Source organism: Chanos chanos, chromosome 6, assembly GCF_902362185.1.
Source record: "Chanos chanos chromosome 6, fChaCha1.1, whole genome shotgun sequence".
NCBI lineage: Eukaryota > Metazoa > Chordata > Actinopteri > Gonorynchiformes > Chanidae > Chanos > Chanos chanos.
This window is the reverse complement of record NC_044500.1, coordinates 37,463,159-37,483,613: the sequence shown is the minus strand read 5'-3', so window position 1 is coordinate 37,483,613 and position 20,455 is coordinate 37,463,159. Positions and strand designations below refer to the sequence as shown.

General features: G+C 41.5%; 1 protein-coding gene across 3 annotated transcripts in view; it reads right to left on the bottom strand.

The window, feature by feature from the left end:
- Positions 1 to 1,458: 1,458 nt before the first annotated feature.
- Positions 1,459 to 20,455, bottom strand: part of plekha6 (pleckstrin homology domain containing, family A member 6) — a 46,703-nt gene continuing 27,706 nt past the window's right edge. The window contains exons 7-25 of one of the 3 annotated variants that reach the window (XM_030776562.1): positions 16,905 to 17,101; positions 15,995 to 16,456; positions 15,252 to 15,762; positions 15,058 to 15,144; positions 14,505 to 14,558; positions 12,989 to 13,057; positions 12,649 to 12,729; positions 12,404 to 12,553; positions 11,986 to 12,081; positions 11,078 to 11,189; positions 10,794 to 10,933; positions 8,516 to 8,609; positions 8,114 to 8,220; positions 7,722 to 7,898; positions 7,425 to 7,577; positions 7,056 to 7,189; positions 6,225 to 6,367; positions 4,907 to 5,011; positions 1,459 to 4,133 (exon numbers count right to left, since the gene is read on the bottom strand). In XM_030776562.1, coding sequence (XP_030632422.1) covers positions 4,917 to 5,011; positions 6,225 to 6,367; positions 7,056 to 7,189; positions 7,425 to 7,577; positions 7,722 to 7,898; positions 8,114 to 8,220; positions 8,516 to 8,609; positions 10,794 to 10,933; positions 11,078 to 11,189; positions 11,986 to 12,081; positions 12,404 to 12,553; positions 12,649 to 12,729; positions 12,989 to 13,057; positions 14,505 to 14,558; positions 15,058 to 15,144; positions 15,252 to 15,762; positions 15,995 to 16,456; positions 16,905 to 17,101 — 2,862 coding nt within the window. In that variant the 3' untranslated portion in view covers positions 1,459 to 4,133; positions 4,907 to 4,916. The remainder of the gene's footprint in view (positions 4,134 to 4,906; positions 5,012 to 6,224; positions 6,368 to 7,055; positions 7,190 to 7,424; positions 7,578 to 7,721; positions 7,899 to 8,113; positions 8,221 to 8,515; positions 8,610 to 10,793; positions 10,934 to 11,077; positions 11,190 to 11,985; positions 12,082 to 12,403; positions 12,554 to 12,648; positions 12,730 to 12,988; positions 13,058 to 14,504; positions 14,559 to 15,057; positions 15,145 to 15,251; positions 15,763 to 15,994; positions 16,457 to 16,904; positions 17,102 to 20,455) is intronic. The other 2 variants (XM_030776563.1, XM_030776564.1) reach the window with 2 other exon arrangements.

The window sequence follows — 20,455 nt, the reverse complement described above, 5'->3', positions numbered from 1 at the left end:
CTCTTCTTATTTTAACCCTGGTTATGTCACATTAACTGCATATCTGATTTCAGTGTAATCTGTTACATATCCTCACCTGCAGCTGTGAGATGGTGTATAAAAGCAATTGAAATGATTTATGGTTTTGATACCACCCACACAGACAAAAACACTGCAAAAGCTCTGTCGATATCTGATCTGCTCCCAGCATCCCCTCAGAGAGAATGTAAGAGCCTGTATGATCAACAAGACTTGCTCTCACACGTACTTGTTTTTAAGGTTAACAGTCCCATCAAGGTTACAATCAGTTTCCAAAGATCTGAAACGTGTATAGGGTACTATGTTACTGCCAGTATCATTTCTGAAATATAAAATGATTCAATAAGTATCAAATATCAAATAAAGGTTATATTTGTTCTAATTCTAATACATCTTTGTAGAAATGTGAAAATCACCTGTCTTTAGAATTTTCTTTAGTATTAAACAGGTTAATTGCTATAGGGTAGAATATTTGCTTGTGTTTCCATGAGCGTTTTCTGTTGTCATTAGGAAATGACAGTGCAGTTTCACAGCCTAACCTGAAAAATGACCTGACTCCAGGGTCTTTTGCCAGCTCAAACATATGTCTGTATAAATAATTCAGAATAAATATCCAAACTGCCATACATGTGGAGTCCATTGTGATCCAGTATCTTTGTTGTGATTGACCTCAAACATATTTGTAGTCATGCAGTGTTCTTCAGAGTGTACTACCCTTAAATCACAGCTATGATGTCATGGTGAATTTAAGAGCAAAACCAGCCAGCAAAGTAGTCTGCAATTCATTTGTTATTTAACAAGCTGATTAAAACAATGAATAAAAATAATGGTTGTTATAGATGCTGGAGCTGTTTAATGTTTTTTCTATAAAATGTCATACTAGTAAATGTCAAAATGTTTATGTAATTCATGTTAATAAATCATTACTCTGTGTGACTTACAGTATTTTATAATAATAATATGGTAATATACTACATAAAGGTCAGTGTATTACACATAATAACTCATATGTTCCACAGCATTACTCAGGTCCATAAAGCTGTCAGGCAAACCAACTCACTGCAAGACTGAGCAATTTGTATAGGAAACTGCAAATTCAGAAAAAGCTGAGAAATTCTTACAGCTGAGTAATGTGATCAACAGAAGTTAAAAAACATGAACTGAAACAAACATTCACAACACACAGCCCTGTGTATCTTTGAGTTAGCAGGTCTAGTAGTAATTAAAACCAGATTAACAGTAAGAGAGTGATTCTATGTATACACGTGAATGTTCATTATAATTAACTCATCTTCATGAAAAAAGTAAAGAGTTCTGTTTGAAGTACAGAGGAGAATCCATCCTAATTCAATGTACCTGACATTGTATGACAGACAGTTGTCATTACAGGACATACAAAATATTTAGTGAAATTAAAAGGAACATCCCACAAAAACAAAATCTATTTGAATACATTCACTTTATTGCATGAGGGTATTTCTAAAGCAGGCATGTTTACTTTATTTATTTTAATTTGCATAGTTCAAGCAAATTTTGTCTGCTTCCTGGAAATATATATTTCCTGGAAAATAGCAACAGTTAATGCTGATATCAAGATATAGTTTAAATTGAAAATATGTACATAGACCAATGTGCTAATTTAGTCTCTATTAGACATAGCCTTAAATGCTACATGTTTCATCAAATATTGGACACCCATTCTTTGACTCGTTTGCATTTCCCAACATATTGTTTCTGATTTTAGTAAAAAAAAAAAAAAAAATTAAAAAATTATCCTAAACCAAGGCCTTCAAAAAAATGCTTAAGATCAATAAATTAAAAATATGTCAGTCTCAATTACTATTCCCAATCTCATGAAAAATGCAAAACACTCTATTTTGTGTTACAAATTTAATCCTCATAACCTCTTTAAATTCATCAAGTACCCATGCATCTAGAAAAATATGTACTGCATCTTGTTGACCTTTTCCCCTTTCTTAGAAATAATAAAAATATAACATTTTCCCTAACATCTATTTTTGCTCTGTGGTATTGTTGAACTTCCAGTATACAAAGCGGTTTTCTGCATTTGTTCTCAAATGCCATTGTTTGTGTCAGTCAATCAGCATTCCTTGCTTTAGAGGAATAACACTATATGTATATATCTGTGTGTGTGTGTGTGTTAGACAAAGTGAGAAAGCAAGAGAGAGAGGGACAGAGAGATTGGATTGTGTCCACACTCTTCCCTGTAAAATGAAGCACTGCACACAAACATAGGCCACAGTTTAAAGCTAGATAAACTAATGTGGTGTAAGAACAATCTGGTTTTTGATTTTCCTTATTTAAAATAGACAACCAAAAATTACAAGATGGGCCAACAACTTGCATGGCATGTGAAGTTTAAGGGAACTGGGGCAATGTCTCTTCACTGGCTACACAGACCCAGAGCTATATTAGTCTGGCACTATGCCATGGATCCTCAGATTAAGCCCAAAATAGTTTGGATTGGCAAATTGTAGTAATTTGTATTATACTTGAATCTGGACTCAGAATTATATAATCATACTGGCTGATTACATACGAAAAGTTTTCAAACATCAATAGAAAAATACTTGAAAATATTGTTTCATTTAATTGCATGTCAAGCATGATCCATATTTACATATCAAATGTTTGTCCACACACAAAATCATGGCCAAATTAAATCCAAATGGCACAGTGACACTCCTTTCTGGGTATATTCACAGGGGGCTCTCAGATACATACAATAATGGCTATATTTACAGATTCTAATGCAAGTTGCTGTCCCTGTTTAAGTACATGTGAATATCAACTAAATGACTTACAATTCTAAGGTCACTTCTTTTTCCCTCACTTCTTTTCATTGCCTTGATAAACAATTACAGATTTTAATCCAGACATACACACACACATAAAGGTACCATTATGGTAACTAAGGTCCTAGCAGTGAAAGAACTATGAGGAGTCCACATGGCTTTGATGCAAAGATACATAAAACTTTTTTAACAATATATATGCACTGTACGTCCTATATATACTGTAATCATAGACCCAATTATGGTTAATGACACAGCAGTGCTGACAGAGACTGGAGATACCAGATTGTTAAGAGGGGAGATACACAGTTTCTGGCAAGCCCTATACTGAGAGAGACAAGGAGAACGGGGGAGGTGAGCATGGAAGGAGTCACAGTGAGTCTGGCCTATAAGTGGCATGTACTCCTTTAGTGGCAAGGAGCAGAGAGTGAAGAATAAGTGCCCATGCAAGTGCTAAGGCCCATGCAAGTGCTGTGGTCCTCTGTCACCACGAATGACCCACTAAAATCCGAAGTGGTAAGATGCCTCCGCGTTTTTGGGTTGCGCCAAAGGGGCGTCCGTTCTCTCCTTGCCTGCTTCGTGGTGAATTAGGCCTCGAATCATGGATTTGAATGCTGAGCAGTAATCACGTCGTGATTCTACAGTCCCTCTCCCGACAACTCCAAACCACACAGAGAATTTCCACTTCGTTATTGGCGTAATGCTTTATGTTATGTGGAAATCTAGCTCTTGACCCACAGGGGCTTTCCTTCTCTTTCCATCAAGACTCTCCAGGTTGGTTACTCGATCCTTGAGCACATTCTGTTCTCTTCTCAGTCTGTGGGCTCTGTAATTGACATACATGTGTCTTGCTTATGACAACCTGAGCTGCTATACCTAGTCATTGTAGTATGACTTTGAGTAGGAATGACACTGTAAACATGTCCAACACTCTGGCTAGTTCTGTAGCTTTAATATGTCTCCGCCGTCACCCGGTAGTATTTAAGTGCAGTGTGTTACAGAAGGACACGCTAGGGGTTGTGATAACTGTGAACCCTGGTGTCAAAACAGCCTTTCAGTTCAACTTCTCTGAAACCTTCTGAATTATCACATCCCCATATGAACATTTTTCCAAACATTTTGTAATATTTCCACTCCTGCGGCTATGTAGGTGATTGAAATAAATACAATGTTTGGGGAGACCACAGAAACAAAATTTTCTGATATAGGGTAGGTTTTTTTTGTTTGTTTGTTCTGTATTTGATCCAGTGAATCCTCAGAATGGAGCTCCATCAAATTTAACAGCAGCCAGGGCTTGAGCTGAGGAGAAGGAAAAGAAGAAAAAAAAATCACTCATCACAGTACTCACATACACTGAATCTCCTAAGAGTTCATAGTTCTACGCAAGGTTAAATTAAAGCAGCAATTACTTCAGAAATGTTTAGGGTAAAGAACAAACTTTTGAGAAGTGAAATGCAGGTTGTTACCAATAAAAGCCATAGTGTATGTTCCCAGTGGAAATAAACTAAACTATTTTATCATCAGTGGAGACACATTAAATAATGTGCCTGTTGATGCTCGAGCTCTACTTTCACACATATGGATTGCCCGAGGGACCTATGATATAGATCGGGCGATTAGAGAAGTAAGCTGAACTCTGTAAATGTGAATATGTGAGGGCCTCTTTTCTCTGATAAAACCTTCTTAATAATTTCCCTACCAGTCTGTGTGCTTACTCTCAGCATTCAGTTTGCTTTCTTCACTGCCAAACCACACAGTTTAATGTTACTGTGCCTGCCAAAAAGTAAAAGTACCACTGGCCGCAGAAGTGAAATGCCAAGTGGAATACTTGTAACTATGGTCATAAATTATTTTATTTATTTATTTAATTTTACAGCTCTACAGATTCTTATGCCCTGTTTGTTTACATTGTAAAACTAGTGACGTCCGACGTTCATTCTACCGTGTGAGCAAAGAAGAGCGTTTAAAGAAAGAAGGAGTAGGGGGGAAATGGCTGAAAACAGAAAAGGCATCATGTGAGGTACGGGAAGTGAGCAGAGAGGGCTGGACATTGTGTAGTGCACACAACTCACCTTCACAGACTCACACCTTCATGATGTGGGAGGAGTCAGAGAATTCGGCGGAAAGGGGAAGGGCCAGACTGGTCGGGGAGGTAGGGGGACTGGGAGCGCACTGGGCTGAAATGCAATGGAATGATGGGGGGAGGAAAATAAACAAACGTAAAAATAAATAAATAAAACAAAGCAAATAACTAGGTGTTTTGACCCATAAATAAAGAAGACATCTGTCCACTTACACAACCTCAAGCAAAGAATCAAATGAGGGCAGCAGGAAACATGCTATGTAGTTCTGAACCAAGAGGCGGCTTTGTGCCATGAAAACAATTAATTAAGAAAATATTCAGCCCATAATCACATTCTTTAGCCTTGCCCTGGTCTTAGTCAAGGAATATTTTATCTATCGTACAGATGTTTGTGAAACCACAAATTAAATGAAATTAATGCATAAAATGTCAACTGTGCCTACAAAAGCAGACTAAGAGGCCATGAAGAAATATGAGGACAACAGGATGACAAGCTTAATTAAGTTTCTGTGATTGCACACACACACACTGTGAACAGTGAATTTGTCCTCTGCATTTAACCCATCCAACACACCAGTAGTGAACACACACACCAGACGCAGGAGCAGCATTCCTCTGCGCCCAGGGAGCATTAGGGTTAAGTGCCTTGCTCAAGGGCACACAGCCGGGAATCGAACCAGCAACCCTCCAGTCACAAGCCCTGCTCTCTAACCTTTAGGCCACAGCTGTGCTCTTCAAAAGAAATAAATAAACAAATAAATACATAAAAATCATGTTTGACTACTCTCTTCTGTGCTACCAATCTGCTGCCAAGTCATCAACAAAGTGTGTGCAGTCTCCTCTGATCTAGTGAAATCCTCAATTTTACATGGAGATAGTGAAAGCACTTCAGGTCAGAGGTTTCACAATTATCTGTTGGTAATGCTGAGCTTCATAAAAAAAAAATGTTCTGCATACTCTCAATAATGTGTCCAACAAGAGAAACGTTCAGAACATCTACCCGCTATTTATGCGTTCTTACGTGGATGACAGTTCATCTGTCCAAATTAGCACAAAAACTATGATTTAGGTATTCTAAAAATCAGAGTTCAGAGTTTCAGCTACATCACGACGCAGTGCGCGCGAACGCCGTTTCAGTGTGTAACCTCAGCTCTGAAGCGCAGGCAAGTGAGGTGTGTCTGTGGACAGTGAGAGTGAGGGATGTGTTGGACTGTGAGGGTTGGTGGGCTGTGGTCAGTGGACTGTGTATCAGACAGTGGGGGCGGGGACTGTGGCTCCTGGCTCCTCTGGCCGGCAGCCTTCCTCACCGGACAGCAGGCGACTGCGGCGGGAAGCCTCAGCGGCCAGAGCGCAGGAAATCTCGATGCGCTTCTCCTGCTCTTGCAGCTGCTGCTCGGGGTTGTTGTGGCCCTCGGCTGGCCCGTCCAGCGCTGGCACCACGTTCTGCAAACTGGTGACAAGAAGAGGATGGAGAAGAGGCTGTTATAATAGAAAAAAACTGGCAGATTTATGCAGAACATTCAGTCATGAGGTTTGGGCCTGTGGAGAAATATCCACTATGTCTCAGGGATTTGATCTTATACAGTTTATCTCCCTATGTAATGCTATACAAGCGATAAAAGAGTGAAGGCCACGATTGGGAAATAAACATATCTTGTCTATGGTATTCATCATAATGTTATTTGGTATATAATTCATGAGAATGAATGTTTGGAAGAGAAGACACTGCCTTGCAACACCGTTTAGGACCATGGTACATTTGTTTAAGCTTTAGGAAACTTAAATGAGTTATATGAGTTATATCTTAATGAGTTATATCATCCTGGGTATGAATCAGTATCAGTCTTCTGCCTATCTATTTGTTTGACTTTTTACATGAGATCCGATTTGGTCACTTGCTCATTAGTTTGATCCCTTGTGCATGTATGTCATAAACTGTTCAACCGAGTTCTGTGGTTGGGCTGATTTCTTCCCTCTCAAACCACTGGGTGTCGGGTAACTCGAGAAAAGTATATCCCCAGATGAGGAGAAACAACTTAATTGAAAAAAAAAAAACATGCAGCAAGAGCTTGACGTCCTAGACAGTATCTGAAGCCAGAGTTGTGTAGCGTAGCTCTATGTAATCGTTGAAGTCTTACTTTGATTTGGCAATCAGCGTTTTGATCCTCTCTACTTTCTTCTGCTTCTCCCGTGCCTCCTCAGGGCTCAGTGGTGTGTTGGGCTCAATGTCCACGTAGCGCTCAGGGATTAAGACTTTATCTGGTGTTGACAGCTGAATAAAGGGGACAGAGTTTAAAGATAAGACTGGCACCAAACTGACATACCGTTTTGCCAATGCTGGAAGAGTGACATCTGTACATGTTATATCGTTAGAGCCGCACACAGGGGCGTGACAAACAATTTTTACCGAGATATTTGAAACACTTAAGAGGTGTGTCAAAAAAGAAGTATAGGTTTGAACAACAGTCAGTTGCCCACAGAACAAAAACTCCAGCACAATTTCTTACTTCTTTGTTGATATCCAGGTCATAATGATCAGGCTCCAGCTGCAACCGTCGCAATCGAGCGATCTCCTCCCTTGGCGACTCCACGCCTTCCCCTCGCACAGCCGCCTCTAGGTCTTTAATGTCTACTTCATGTGCTGTCATTCTCCGACGCACCTGGACAACAATTAAATCAGCTGAGAAAGATTTCAACGGCAAAACGTGTGTTCACTACTTCCAAATTCCACCAAATTGCGACAGAACAGCATTCCGTTATTGACACCCCGTTTAGTTGTTGCCATTCAAGTGACACACACTCACCACTCTGTAGTTGGTCGTGGGCTTGAAGCCGTCGATGTGCTGGTTACTGGAGAGGTTCAGACTGCGTCTTTTGTCCCTGACTGAATTGCTTAGGTTTCTTCGTATTCTCTCATTCTGCTCTTCTACACTCATCTTGGTCTTTACTTCTGCTGTGAACACTGCACTCTTGGGCCTCTCCTGAGACACAAGAGGATATTGTACTAAAACTGCAGTGCTACAGCAGAATTCCTGCACATTCCTGCTATGAAGGTCACTAGAGGTATGCTAGATCTATGATATAAGTTTGAAAGGACACAAATCAAACACATTATGTCTATTTCATTACTGAATTATGAGCTTGTTATGCGTTGTTATGAATAAGTATCTCACTGAGAAAAGCTGAAAGAACTTACCCTTGATATGTGACCATTAGGTACTTTCCCATTCCTGCGCTGGACAGGATCATGAGAGTTGTTCTTGTCCTCCATAGGAGACTTGGTTCTAGGGGGAACAATTCCCACTAGATGCAGTGGAAAAACATATGTTGACTATACAGTAAAGACCATCCGTTTTTCATATAACCCACAATGAGCCATCCAATGAGTCAAAATCACTGCATCTATATCTTTACCTAAATGGTTAAGTTGGAAATTCTATAGGGTGAAATCACAGCTTATCTGGAGAGCTCTTAAGGGTAGGTTTCAACATTTCAGATAATAAGAGGTCATTCATTAAGATTTATTTCTGAGGGCTTCTCTTTGTGTAAGGATTTTAGAGGTAGACAAGTTCCAAAAAGACTTGCTTTTCTCCCATACCTTTGTTTAAGTTGGTTTGTCTATCTTGTTCAGAGTCCTGCAGGTCATTGGTCTTTTCCCCTGGTGAAGAGTCAGTCCGGTAGCCAAATTTGTGCTAGAACACAAAATTGAATTGATGTTCTTGATTCAATTATTAAAGTGAAATGAATGCTATTTTAACACAAGGAGCTATGCAGCTAAAAGCGTCTTCCCTTTACAGCATGCTAAAATAATCAGAAGCACAAAGGCACTGCAGTGAGTAGATGGATAGTTAATTGTAAAGCATATTGGATGATATTACTGCTGCAACGGACAAAATAGAACACTTAGGTAAGTCTCTAGTATGTAAGACTTTGTAAATTTCACACAACACAGCACAGAAAACAGCTCGCAAAACACAAAACTAGCACAGACATCACTGAGCACAGGACTAGCAAAACTACAGACACACCACATAGGCAGAGGAGAGAAAGGAAATAGACAGGTTGTACTCGAATGTGAGGAAGCCAACAGCTTAGACCACCTCACAATCAAACCGGAGGAGGAAAGAGTAATGGCACACAAAAGCGTTAAACTGATTTCTAATGTTATGTCTATTTTTTACTACATTTATTTACTATATCTTTATTTGCTTGTTTATCTGCTTGTTTTAATTGAATTTTAATTTCATTTCATTTCAAAATCATGTTTCTCGAGAAGATATGTCTAGAACTCAGTACGTTACTGTTAGACAGTGCATAAAATTTGTATATTTCCTCCACATTTCTCAACCAGTCTTTCAGAGAAGCAACAAAGCATAAGGCAGTTGAGAAGAGAAAAGAGGATGAGGCTTGAAAATGAATGGAGGTGAGTGTCTGAGGGGAGATATGGTGACAATGGAGGGATGGGCAATGACATGGATAAAGGCGCTAGGGCAGAGACCAACTAGTCAGGGTTCTGGGGTGACAATGGCTCCGGCGACTGGGGACCCAGAGACTCTCTGCCCCACAGTATGGGTGTCCCCCTCAGAGGTACCTTTCTGCTGTGGAACTCTTCGTCATCCTTGTAGGTGTCCTCCAGAGCACCTGAACGGAGGCCCATGCTGCGGAGCAAGGCATTGCTGTCAAAGGGCAGGGGGGGAACAGAGGGAGGGGCAGAGAGAGGGGACTCCAGAGGAATGTAGGATTTTGGAAGTGGAGGCCGTGGTGGACCAATGTCCTAGAGCAGTAAGGAGGGGGAGGATTTAGCAAGAGGAGAGAGAGCATAAAGACAGAAGAAGAAGGAATGGGAGAGAGAAGGAGGAGAAGGAGGAGGAGAAGGAGGAAGAGAGAGCGCTGAGCATCAGGAAGAGTGACTAAGCCAGGCAGAGCAAGGAAAGGATCATGGGAGGCTTTGAAAAATGGAGCCCTGACCCAATACTGAGGTCACACAATTCCAGTGATGTGTTTGAACTGAGTGTAGCATGAGTGCAACAGAAATATTCTGACAAATTGGATTATATATTCAAAAGGTCAACGTGTGTCTCACTTAAGTGCATGGACTCTTTCCCAATATCATGATCTGTTCTTTTCGGTACACCATACACAAATTTTGTCATGGTAACTAAACGGGTCTAAATGTGGTACAAATCTGTCTTTCTTGAATGAAGTTAACATGCATGGCAGTCATAAAAATTGACCTCCCACGATGGAGTTGACTAAAAGTCAAATGAGGCAATAATATGCACGACTCTGGAAAGCTATACAGAGGAAGGAACACCTACAAAAACTACCAAATGCACAAAGGTAAGCATAAGAGCGGCTAAAGCTATGCAGAAACCAGGGTCACACAACCATCAAGAGGACAAGTGACATATTATTTGAATAAAAGATAAGTTATCAATCTCAGTGCAATAATTAGAATGAGACCTTTTCACCTTCTACCTGAATCCAATTTTTGGAATTAATGAACTATGATGAGCTAATTAACTGTGTCTGTTTGGATGATCATGCTTATGTGAACTTCAGTCAGTGATAAAGGTCATTAAAAAAAAAAGAAAGAAAACAGGCTGCATAGGCAAAAATAACTTTATCTTTAAATTAACCTCATAGGGCTCCAACTAACTGTCGCCAATCAGGAATGTACCAAGGAAAATTGGCTCGGTATCAGGGACCCAAAAATAGAATAACAGTTGAACACATGAGGGTAATCACAATTAATTTTAAGACCCCTATACCATGTATATCCTGTTACAAGCATTACAGGCGCCATATTTTGTCCAAAAAGGCGGTTGATCTGTACATTGTGACATTGTACAGGGCTGTGGTTTTGAGAAACTTACCTCTGTGGCCAGCTGCTTGGTAGGGGAGGCCTGAGAACCAGGCACTGGAGAGAAGGGGCTGAGAGGGCTGGTAAGACTAACAGAGCTCAAAGGGCTGGCTGGACTGTTTGTGCTAAATGAACCAGATGCTCCACTGGCAACTATAAAAGCAGAGAGAGGAAAAGGGATAAGCAAAAGGGGAAAGTGATTTTCCAATTATACATAATCTCCTGCTACTCTTTCTTGTAGACTTGGGATATGTGATGCCTGTGTGTGTGGAGTGCAGCTAAGTTCAGGGCTCTGACCTCTGTGTTTGGCTGTGTCTGTGCCTCGCGATGGATTATTCTTGTGCAGTCCTTCCAAGACATCCTGAACTCTCCAGAACTCCTTCTGAATGTGCCTGTGTACCAATTCACTCTGAGGAGAGGAGAGGAGAGGAGAGGAGAGGAGAGGAGAGGAGAGGAGAGGAGAGGAGAGGAGAGGAGAGGAGAGGAGAGTCAAGGAGAGTAGAGGAGAGGAGAGGAGAGGAGAGGACAAGAGAGGAGAGGAGAGGAGAAGAGAGGAGAGGAGAGCATGAACACCATGCTGTTTTCTGCTCCATCTACTTTCTTGGAGTGCTACCATTTGGCACTGCACACAAAGAAATTCAAAGACTATTTGATCCTACTTGTGAAAAACACATTGCTCAGGAGAGCTCTCCATTTAGAGCATGTTCATGATCACGGACAATGGCAAACAGATGTATTATTAATATGCCTTGCCTTCAGCATGGGGGAAATTTACGTTCATACATTTTTTATAAGAGAATATTAGAGTGTTAAATTATTGAAAGAGGAGCTTTATATGCAGACAACATTATACTCAAATATATAATAAGGTAATACAGAATTGATGTTAATAGTTTTCTACTAAATGCTTTACAGCTTCCAAGGTCAGTGTGTGATTCTTTAACATAATCATGGCTACTTGGTTGTCAGGGGCTTAGTATTCAGATTTTTGGGCTATTCATAAGGCTATTGAGTAGGGTAGTAATTCATTTAAATTGAATTGTCATTTCAGCGGAAATCACATTTCATTAACGCAGAAGCCATCTGAATAAGATTATAATCAGATTAACTCATTACTACAGTAAATCTCTTGAACAAAGACCTTAGCATACCCACAAGCGTCAGAGCGCTCCAGCAGAGTAAAAGATCACAAGATCCTAATTTACCTGACCACCAGCATTCAGCTGCTCCCACAGGTCACCGTGAATGGCATTGACCTCATCCTCTAGTGCCTCAAACTCCATCCTAGTGGTTGTGAGAGCCTGAGGAGAGCAGGGCACATATCAGCGTAAAGGGCTGTTATTCTTAAACATGATCCCCCCATCAGTATTAAATGCCTGATCCCTCATAAACTCCTTCATTGTAGGTCTGTATCCACTTTACATGAAGTTCTTCTGTCCAACAGAGCTGACTTTTCTGAATGTTTACACCGCTTAAGACGTTACACATTACATGTTATCCAGTCATACTGCATCTAGATGCAATTTCCTCAACATTAATAGAAACATTATCTTTCTTCAAATCTCTGTGCTTTCTAAGTAATCCCCCAGCTTTCAACTTCCAAGTTCCCATAGCTAGGCTTACACTAGATGCCTGAGAGAGCTCTCCACGAATGTTAATCAACTGGTTCTGCAAGCTCTCCTTTTTCAGCTGAAGCTTCTCTATAGCCAGAGGTTGATTCTTGTACATTTCAATCTCCTGATGAGTGGCCACCAGTGCCCCCTCCAGGCTATCCTGTAAAGTGCAGCAAATACACAATTCAGTCAGGTGTGATATCTGCATGTCGTCACTGGTATTGCAAAAGTCAGTAAGGTGAGAAGTTGCTGTACCTTGTCCATCCTCAGACGATGGACTACAGCTTCCTGCTCCTTTAGAAGTCTATTCTGCTCACATAACCGATCCAGCAGTTTCTAAAAAGAGAGGGAGAGAGAGAGTGAAGGAAGGAGAGCGAGAGAGAGAGAGAGAGAGAGAGAGAAAGAAAGAATAAGAAGTTAGGAATTTAATAAGAAGTTAGGGCTTTAAAGGCTGTATCTGAAAATCAACAATGGATTTTAAATACCAAATTCACTAGATTTGGTAGAAATAAGCAAACAAACAAATAAATAAATAAACATACTTATTAAGAAACTAATTAATCAATCACAGGTGGTAGAGATAGGTTAGCCTTACACTGGTCTCAACTTCATTGAGCTTCAGAGTGGGATGCAGGTCTCTGTAAATGTCATGAAATGGAGGCACCTGCAGTAGAAACACAAGAGGGAATAGGGTGTCACTAATCATGTAGTTACACTTAGTTACATTTCTGAACGTAGTTACATTTCTGAAAAGACTATATTCCACTGATTCACAAAATCAGCTTTTTCATACAAAAAAAAAAAAAATCAAAGCCAAGCACATCTAACAGTTAAATAAATACATAAACAAACGGTACTTTAAAAAACTGAGTAGCCATTCATGTATTCTGTGCCAAGGACAAGTCCCATTGCATACAGATCATATCCAGGCGATATAAGCACTTAGCACTCTGTGATATGAGATGAATGGGACAACACAGCTACGTCAGAGCAGTGATAGTGCAGGGCTATGGGACACAGAATGAATTCATTATGATGGACATGACACACAACGCACAGGAATTCATAAATGGAGGACACCTGATATTCAGAGAGGCGATGAACTCAGTAAAGACAAACTGAAAACACAACTGAAACTGAAAAAGAACTGACAGCTATGAACAAAAACCTACAGCACCGTCTAACATCCACATGCCACGTCACTAAATAAGAGAGGCAGGCTGCGTTCGTTTACAACAGCTATTCTTCATTTGAGCTTCCCGCACCAGAAGGAAGCTGAACTGAAGCGAAATGATGAGAGTTTAATGTTTCCTCCTCAGCAGTGGGGCTGAAGCCTGCCTCTCAGAGACATTATTGTCTCTCTTACTTGTGAAAATAGCTTTGCTCTGGGAGAGGAGCGCTCAACCATTCTGGTTACCATGCCGATTAGGTGATCTCCTTCCATCACCTGAAGTGAAACACGCCATCATTGGTTTGGTATTGAGCTGACGTGCAGAACACTCATATTGGTGAGCTAGTGGAACTAAGTGGCACAGTCCTAGTTCAATACCCCGTAGGCGCACTGAGAGCAGAATTACAGCTTCTTTGCATGTTGGTAAATTCAGCAGGGATGTTTCACTAATTTAGATGTCATTAAAGAGATATTTATTGGTTTATATTTCATATTTTGGTAATCATAGAAGACAAAGAAGATAAAGAGAGAGGGAACAAGGAAGACAGCGAGACAAGTGTTTGGTGTGCAGGGATTGTGATTATGTTGGGAACACTCAGGGAAAGTTCAGTTCTAAGTATTGGGATCAGTTTGAAGCGTAGTTTCTACTTTCAGCTATGTAGATTCACACGTCCATGGCTACGTTCGTAAATGCACATATATATGGTGTGAACTTGCTGTTACGTATGTGATGGACTTGGTTTGTGAGAACATGGCCTCACCAGACACAAATCCACAAATCGCCAGACCGGCCTAGACATAGAGTAGACTGATGTAGACAGTTACTATGCATGTGATACATTTAGGACACGTTCAACACACATTTCACGTTACCCATCGATAAACTGTCATCTTAGGTAAGTCTTTGATAAATCTTTTGACTTGTCTGCATCTGACCCACCTGCTGATCCAGGTAATCCAGATTTCTCTGCAGCTGCAGGTCTAAAATGTCCTCCTGACATTAAGCAACAGCAGAGGCAGCAGCAGCAACAGCAAGCCCAGCGACAGACAGCAGCAGCGTGATTACAGTGGCCCCAGACATAAGAGATGAGAGCACACAGGAGAGAACGGACACAGACTTGAGAGCATTTTCGCAGAAAGCCGCACAGCATGGCATGTGCACATGGCACACTTACACACTCACATATGAACGCATGCCCAACACACACACACACACACACACGCACACACACACACACATACACACACACAGACACACATGCACACACATACACACACACACACACACACACACACACAGACACACACACACACGCACGCACGCACACACACACACACATACACACGCACGCACACTGCTGTACAATGTGACACCTCTGTGACACACACTGCAGGCACCAATAATATCTGTGTACATAATATAGGCACTGACATTAGACGTGGGACGACTTCGTGGCCTTAAAACAGTAAAGTGTAATTATCTTGTCATGTACCATTTTGTTGTGTAGAGAGGGGGACGCTGGGTAGTTGTAGTGGTACACTCCTTGACTCAGGGAGCGCCGTTCTCCAGGATAATCATACTGCGAGCAGAAAAGGAAACAGATGACAGATGGTGTTTGAATATTTTATTCGAATATTAGGTGGAAAATAACTAGACTCAAACAGCTTATGTTCCAGCGGGCCTTACCTTTGGGGAGCTGAGGGACCTGCGCAGGCCGTACATGGACGGGTCAGTGTAGATCACGTCCTCTCTGAATCGACTGGGAGCCCTGTCAAAGCGAGCGCTGGGAGATCGGGCGGGTGAGGCAAAATTGTGTGGTCCAGGTGAGTAAGGCCCTCCCGAGGAAGAGGAGGGCGAGCGAGGGACGGAGCGTGAGCGCGGCTGCATGGACAGCCGTCTCATGGAGCTCTGAGCAGAGTCTAACTGGGAATAGTAGGCTGGGTGGGGCCCGGGCGGTCCCATCATCCACTGAGGGTCGCGTGGATGACCGTACAGAGGCCCGTCCCGCAAGGAACGCCGCTTTTCTTCCGCGGTCCAGCGGTGGGGTACGCGGTCGAACGCGGCCGACATAGAGCAAATGCTGTCAGGTCGCACTCCTGGAGGGTAGAGGGGATATTCCTCCACATATGAAACTCCACCATACACTCCATAGTAATCCGACGATACACCCCGGTTTACAGTGTAGTAGCGGGACGGACTGATTGGACAGATAGAAGACAGAAATGACAAAAAATACAGATAAAAAACATGGTAATAATACAATATGCTGGTATTCATTTTTCCCAACACTGTCATTTATAAGTCATGATAAACAAAGCGGCCTCTCTTTCTCTCTCCCTGCATGTCTCTCTCTCTCTCTCTCTCTCTCTCTCTCTCTCTCTCGCTCTCTCTATCTCTCTCTCTCTTTCTCTCTCTCTCCCATGTCTAACCTGTTCAGGTCATCCTGAGCGGCCATGCCCCTGCGTTGGTTGACCCACTGCTGCAGCTGAGTCATGGAGCTCTTTCTTTGGGCCAGCCTCTCTGGAGCTGTACGGGGCACAAACCCTCTGCGCATCACCACATTCTCCTGAGGCTCTGTCTGCTCCCTGACTTCTCTCATGCTCTCCTTGGGAGGATAGGCTGGACCGTTAGGGGGCACGTAATTCCCCCATCCATTTGGCTGATGGGGCATAGGTCCTCCTCTCTCCCTGACTCTGCCGTCCATCTCAGCAGCCTGCGGTGTGGTGGGTGTGGGAGTCTGGCCGCGCTCCACTCCGTTGACCTCGTGTTTGACAGGTTCCCTGACATCTGACCTCGCTTCATCTCCCTCCATTTGTGACTGAGACTTAGCTGCTTTAGATACCATGATATGGTTCTGTTCCTCTGTGGGGATGTGCTCTGAGTTATTCCTGCTTGAGAAAAGACAGAGAGAACACACAGAACACAGACTATTAACTATACTGAGGAAATGATCCAGATATCATTTTGATTGCAACATTTTAGGTGCTGGTTTATGTAAGAGGGTGTATCTATATCTAGCTGAGAGAGATTTATGTATGTGTATTTGTATCTGTATGTCGCAATATCTCTTTAAATTGTGTGATTTTTTTTTGTGTGTGTGCAAGTATGCGCTCCTGGAAGAGTGTGCCTGTGTGTCTGTGTGTGGTTGTGTGTGTGTGTGTGTGTGTGAGTGTGTGTGTGTGTGTGTGCGTGCGTTGGGGGGTGGGGGTGTTGTGTGGTTGTGTGTGTGTTTGAGTGTGTGTGTGTGTGGGGGGGGGGGGTGGCGGCGGGGGGCGGGTTGTGCGTGGTTGTGTGCGTGTTTGAGCGTGTGTGTGTGTGTGGTTGGCTGTGCATGCCTACCTCAGTGGCTGTGGGACATGAACCTGTGCTGCTTCACTCATAGCGTGGATCCACTCCTCCTGCTCCTCTAGGCTGTCTGCGCTGAAGTAGTATGTGCGTGTCCCTGCGTGCTCCACCTGCAAACAGAACGTAATGCTGCCCTTTAACTCTCCGCCCTCTTCCTCCTCCTCCTCCTCCTCCTCTTCTTGGTACCAGACCTGCAAAACAAACAGAACAAGACAGATGGAGACAGAGAGAGAGAGAGAGAGAGAGAGAGAGAGAGAGAGAGAGAGAGAGAGAGAGAGAGAGAAAGAGAGAAAGAGAGAGAGAGAGATGTTAATTTGTTATGCCATTTGCACTTGTCATTACATAGATTGGTCTCTGTTGTCAGGTTTTTCATGCAACACAGACAAAAGGAATTGCAAAACATAGCGCATGCATGTCATAACATAGCCAATGTGCACAGACAAATATGCATAAGAGTTCTTATCTTTTAAAGTTAAATGACTGTTATAAATCATAAGAAAGGACAGATAAAGAGACCGTGAGCACTGCCAACACTGTGAGAAAGTCTAACATTACAGACAACGATAGAGAACAAACCGCTTGCCTCTGAGGAACACGTAAACACAAGCCTGTTAGCTCAGAATGATGAGAGTTATAGAATATAGAAGAATATAGTTGGTATTCTTCATTTTTTCAATTTGTGCTTCTTCAAACAGAATTCTCTCATTATGATTCTACTCTGCTGTTGCATTTACAGTCTGTTTCCATTTTATTGCAGCTGTAACAATGATCTTTTCAAAGGTGTAGCAATGATCTATCGTTGTATAAACCTCACACAAACCACACCATTACAAACATGGCAAACCAATTATAGCACATGTTTGGGTTTCAGCTTGTTAAAGAGATTAACAGTCTCGTATCTCTGACACTAAGCCTGTAATTGGTGGATATTTGCACCTCTGCAAGATCAAACACACAAGAATAGTTAAAAGGGTGCAGTATAAACACACGTACACACAGAAAACACAGACACTCAGGGAACATTAAAACATGCAAGGTCTTCACAGGGTTTCTCCGTTATAGTGAAGGGCAGAACACTGGTCGATGAGCAACATTCACCTAAACCATTTAGTGTTAAGTATGGTATGTTACACTCACATACTCAACCTTACTCACTGCCTAACTATATGTGACTACATACGTTTAAGCCTGTGTCTGCTCTTCACGTTATCAGGAGCTTGTGAGTGTTGTTCTCCCATGCAGGATCATGCAGATGGGACAGAGAGGAGAGGGTGAATCCTACAGTACCTACAACGAGGAGCTCATCACAAAGTCTGCGTCAGAGGTCCTCAGAGATGACGGCGGGAGGAGGGAGGAAGGTGGGGAGATTGGGTGAGGATTACACTGTCAGACATACAGTCAAACTAATGGGTCTCCTAGCAGGTTAACGGTAGATAAAGGGATTGAACACGGTGAAATAACTATAACCTTAGATGTCAGTCAGTGAAATTAGTGTTATTATTCAGCAATCATGTATTAACATCCTGACAGACTGTACGTTGTGCCCTGTGAGTAGTTATAACATATTTAGTGAGCATTGTTCATAACTTTCTGTTAGCATTGTGAATTACATATTTATTGTAAAGATGTGCGGAGATAAAATGAAGTGGATGAACATTGAGAAATTCAAAGTAGCACTGAGATCCTGCAGTTCATAAACAAGACACATGAGGGCAGCACAGACTTATCATATCTCACAATGGTAATTCACAAACCGCAATTCACATGATAAACAATGCATAGGATGAGAGAAAATGCAAATCATCAATCAGTTTGACTCATACACATCAATTTACAGAAAAATGGTTAACACGATGGACACAAAAACAAGTCCAACTACTCACAGTCAGTCAAACCGAGACAAAGCCTGGGTTTTAAGTTTAAAAACTCAGCATAAAAGGTAATCTAATACATCATATATCACATGCTGAGTACATTCAAGTGGGCCGTAAACATATACACTTAGCTTTTATTAATACAATAAAGATAAAGTCATGGTTACATAAAGAACATGCAAAAAGATAAGCAATTATGTCAAAAGTCCATACTCTCCTAGGTGTTGCACAGACCAAATGTATACGTCATGGAAAAAAAAAATCAAAACTTGCACATTTAATCAAAAAGAGCATTTTAACTGACTTTCTATAAGAAACTGAAAACAGAGGTATATAGGGAAATGTGTTTAATTGCTGTATATTATATTTAAATGTTGTAACGTGAGACCGATTTCAGTGGACTTTAACTGCATTGCCAGTCTGACTCAAACTCAAACACAAAACAGACAAACCACAACATGATCTCCAGAATTCTGGAGCTCAGGGAAACTTTTCACAGACAGGTGAAGAATACCACTCCTCACTGAGACCATATTCCAATTACGCTAACTCCTGATACCACCCATGCTGGATATTTCATTGTGTAGTAACTGTGTTAGATAAATATACTTGATTTAGGGCTAATCAGAACAACTGTTTACTTTTCAGTCAATCAATCTTTTGTGAAACAATTTTATTATATCGAAAGGGTGCACCCTCAATTCGTCACCTGAGAGTGTGTAAACATATATTTAATTTGTGCTATTAGTCACAGGTTGGGTCCAACAATTAAGGCCTATCATGGCACCATGAACGTGACTCCTAGATGTAATATCAGGCAGTCAGTCAATTTTGTCCTCTGTTATTAAAACATGTGTTTGGCTCACTCAGAGTGAGACAGATAAACTGGCACTTGGATCCACAGCAGAGCAGTTATTCAATGAAGCATCTGTTTATTCAGACACTATCTGTTTATTAGCTGACTCCACATCAACCAGTAAATCCAGAAACAATTACATAAAAATAATACAACCAACTCCTAATTTAGTCCCTGTTCATTCACTGGTATGCTATGTGTTGTACGTGGCTATGGTCTGGTTTTTTTTTTTCCTGTCTAGACAAAAGGTGACAAATTGAAAGTTTCATGGCTAAACAATAGTCAGTTAAAGTGCTTGTATTCGCACTTCGCACTTCACACTTGTTCAACTTAGAGATGTCTACGGGGAAAAACCAGTCCTGCATGATTTCCTTCCACTGCCATGCTGTTCCAAGTCTTTCATAACTCTACACCTATTCATACGACTATTCTTTCACTTTAAGAGAGGTTTCATTTAGGAACTATCAAACACTCTCTTACTATTGATTCATCTCTGGGTTTGCAAAACACTCAGGCATTTGTTTGTTTCGGTCAATAGAGAAGCAGTTGTTCCTCTCAGGAATTATGATTTCACGGCTCTGTGCTGGCTCCTTTTTGTTTGCCTTGCTCTGAGGCAGCTGGTGTTTCTCTGAACCCCCTGCATTTTAATAGCAAATCACCTTAAACTGTCTGTCATGGTAGGGTGTTGTACTTTACTGAAGCTGGACTAAGGCCGGTTAGCACTGAAAGCGAAGAAATGACCAAGGTGAAATTATAAGTATGATTATGTGTTATATTATGATAAATTATTATATGTAGAATAAATTATTATTTGT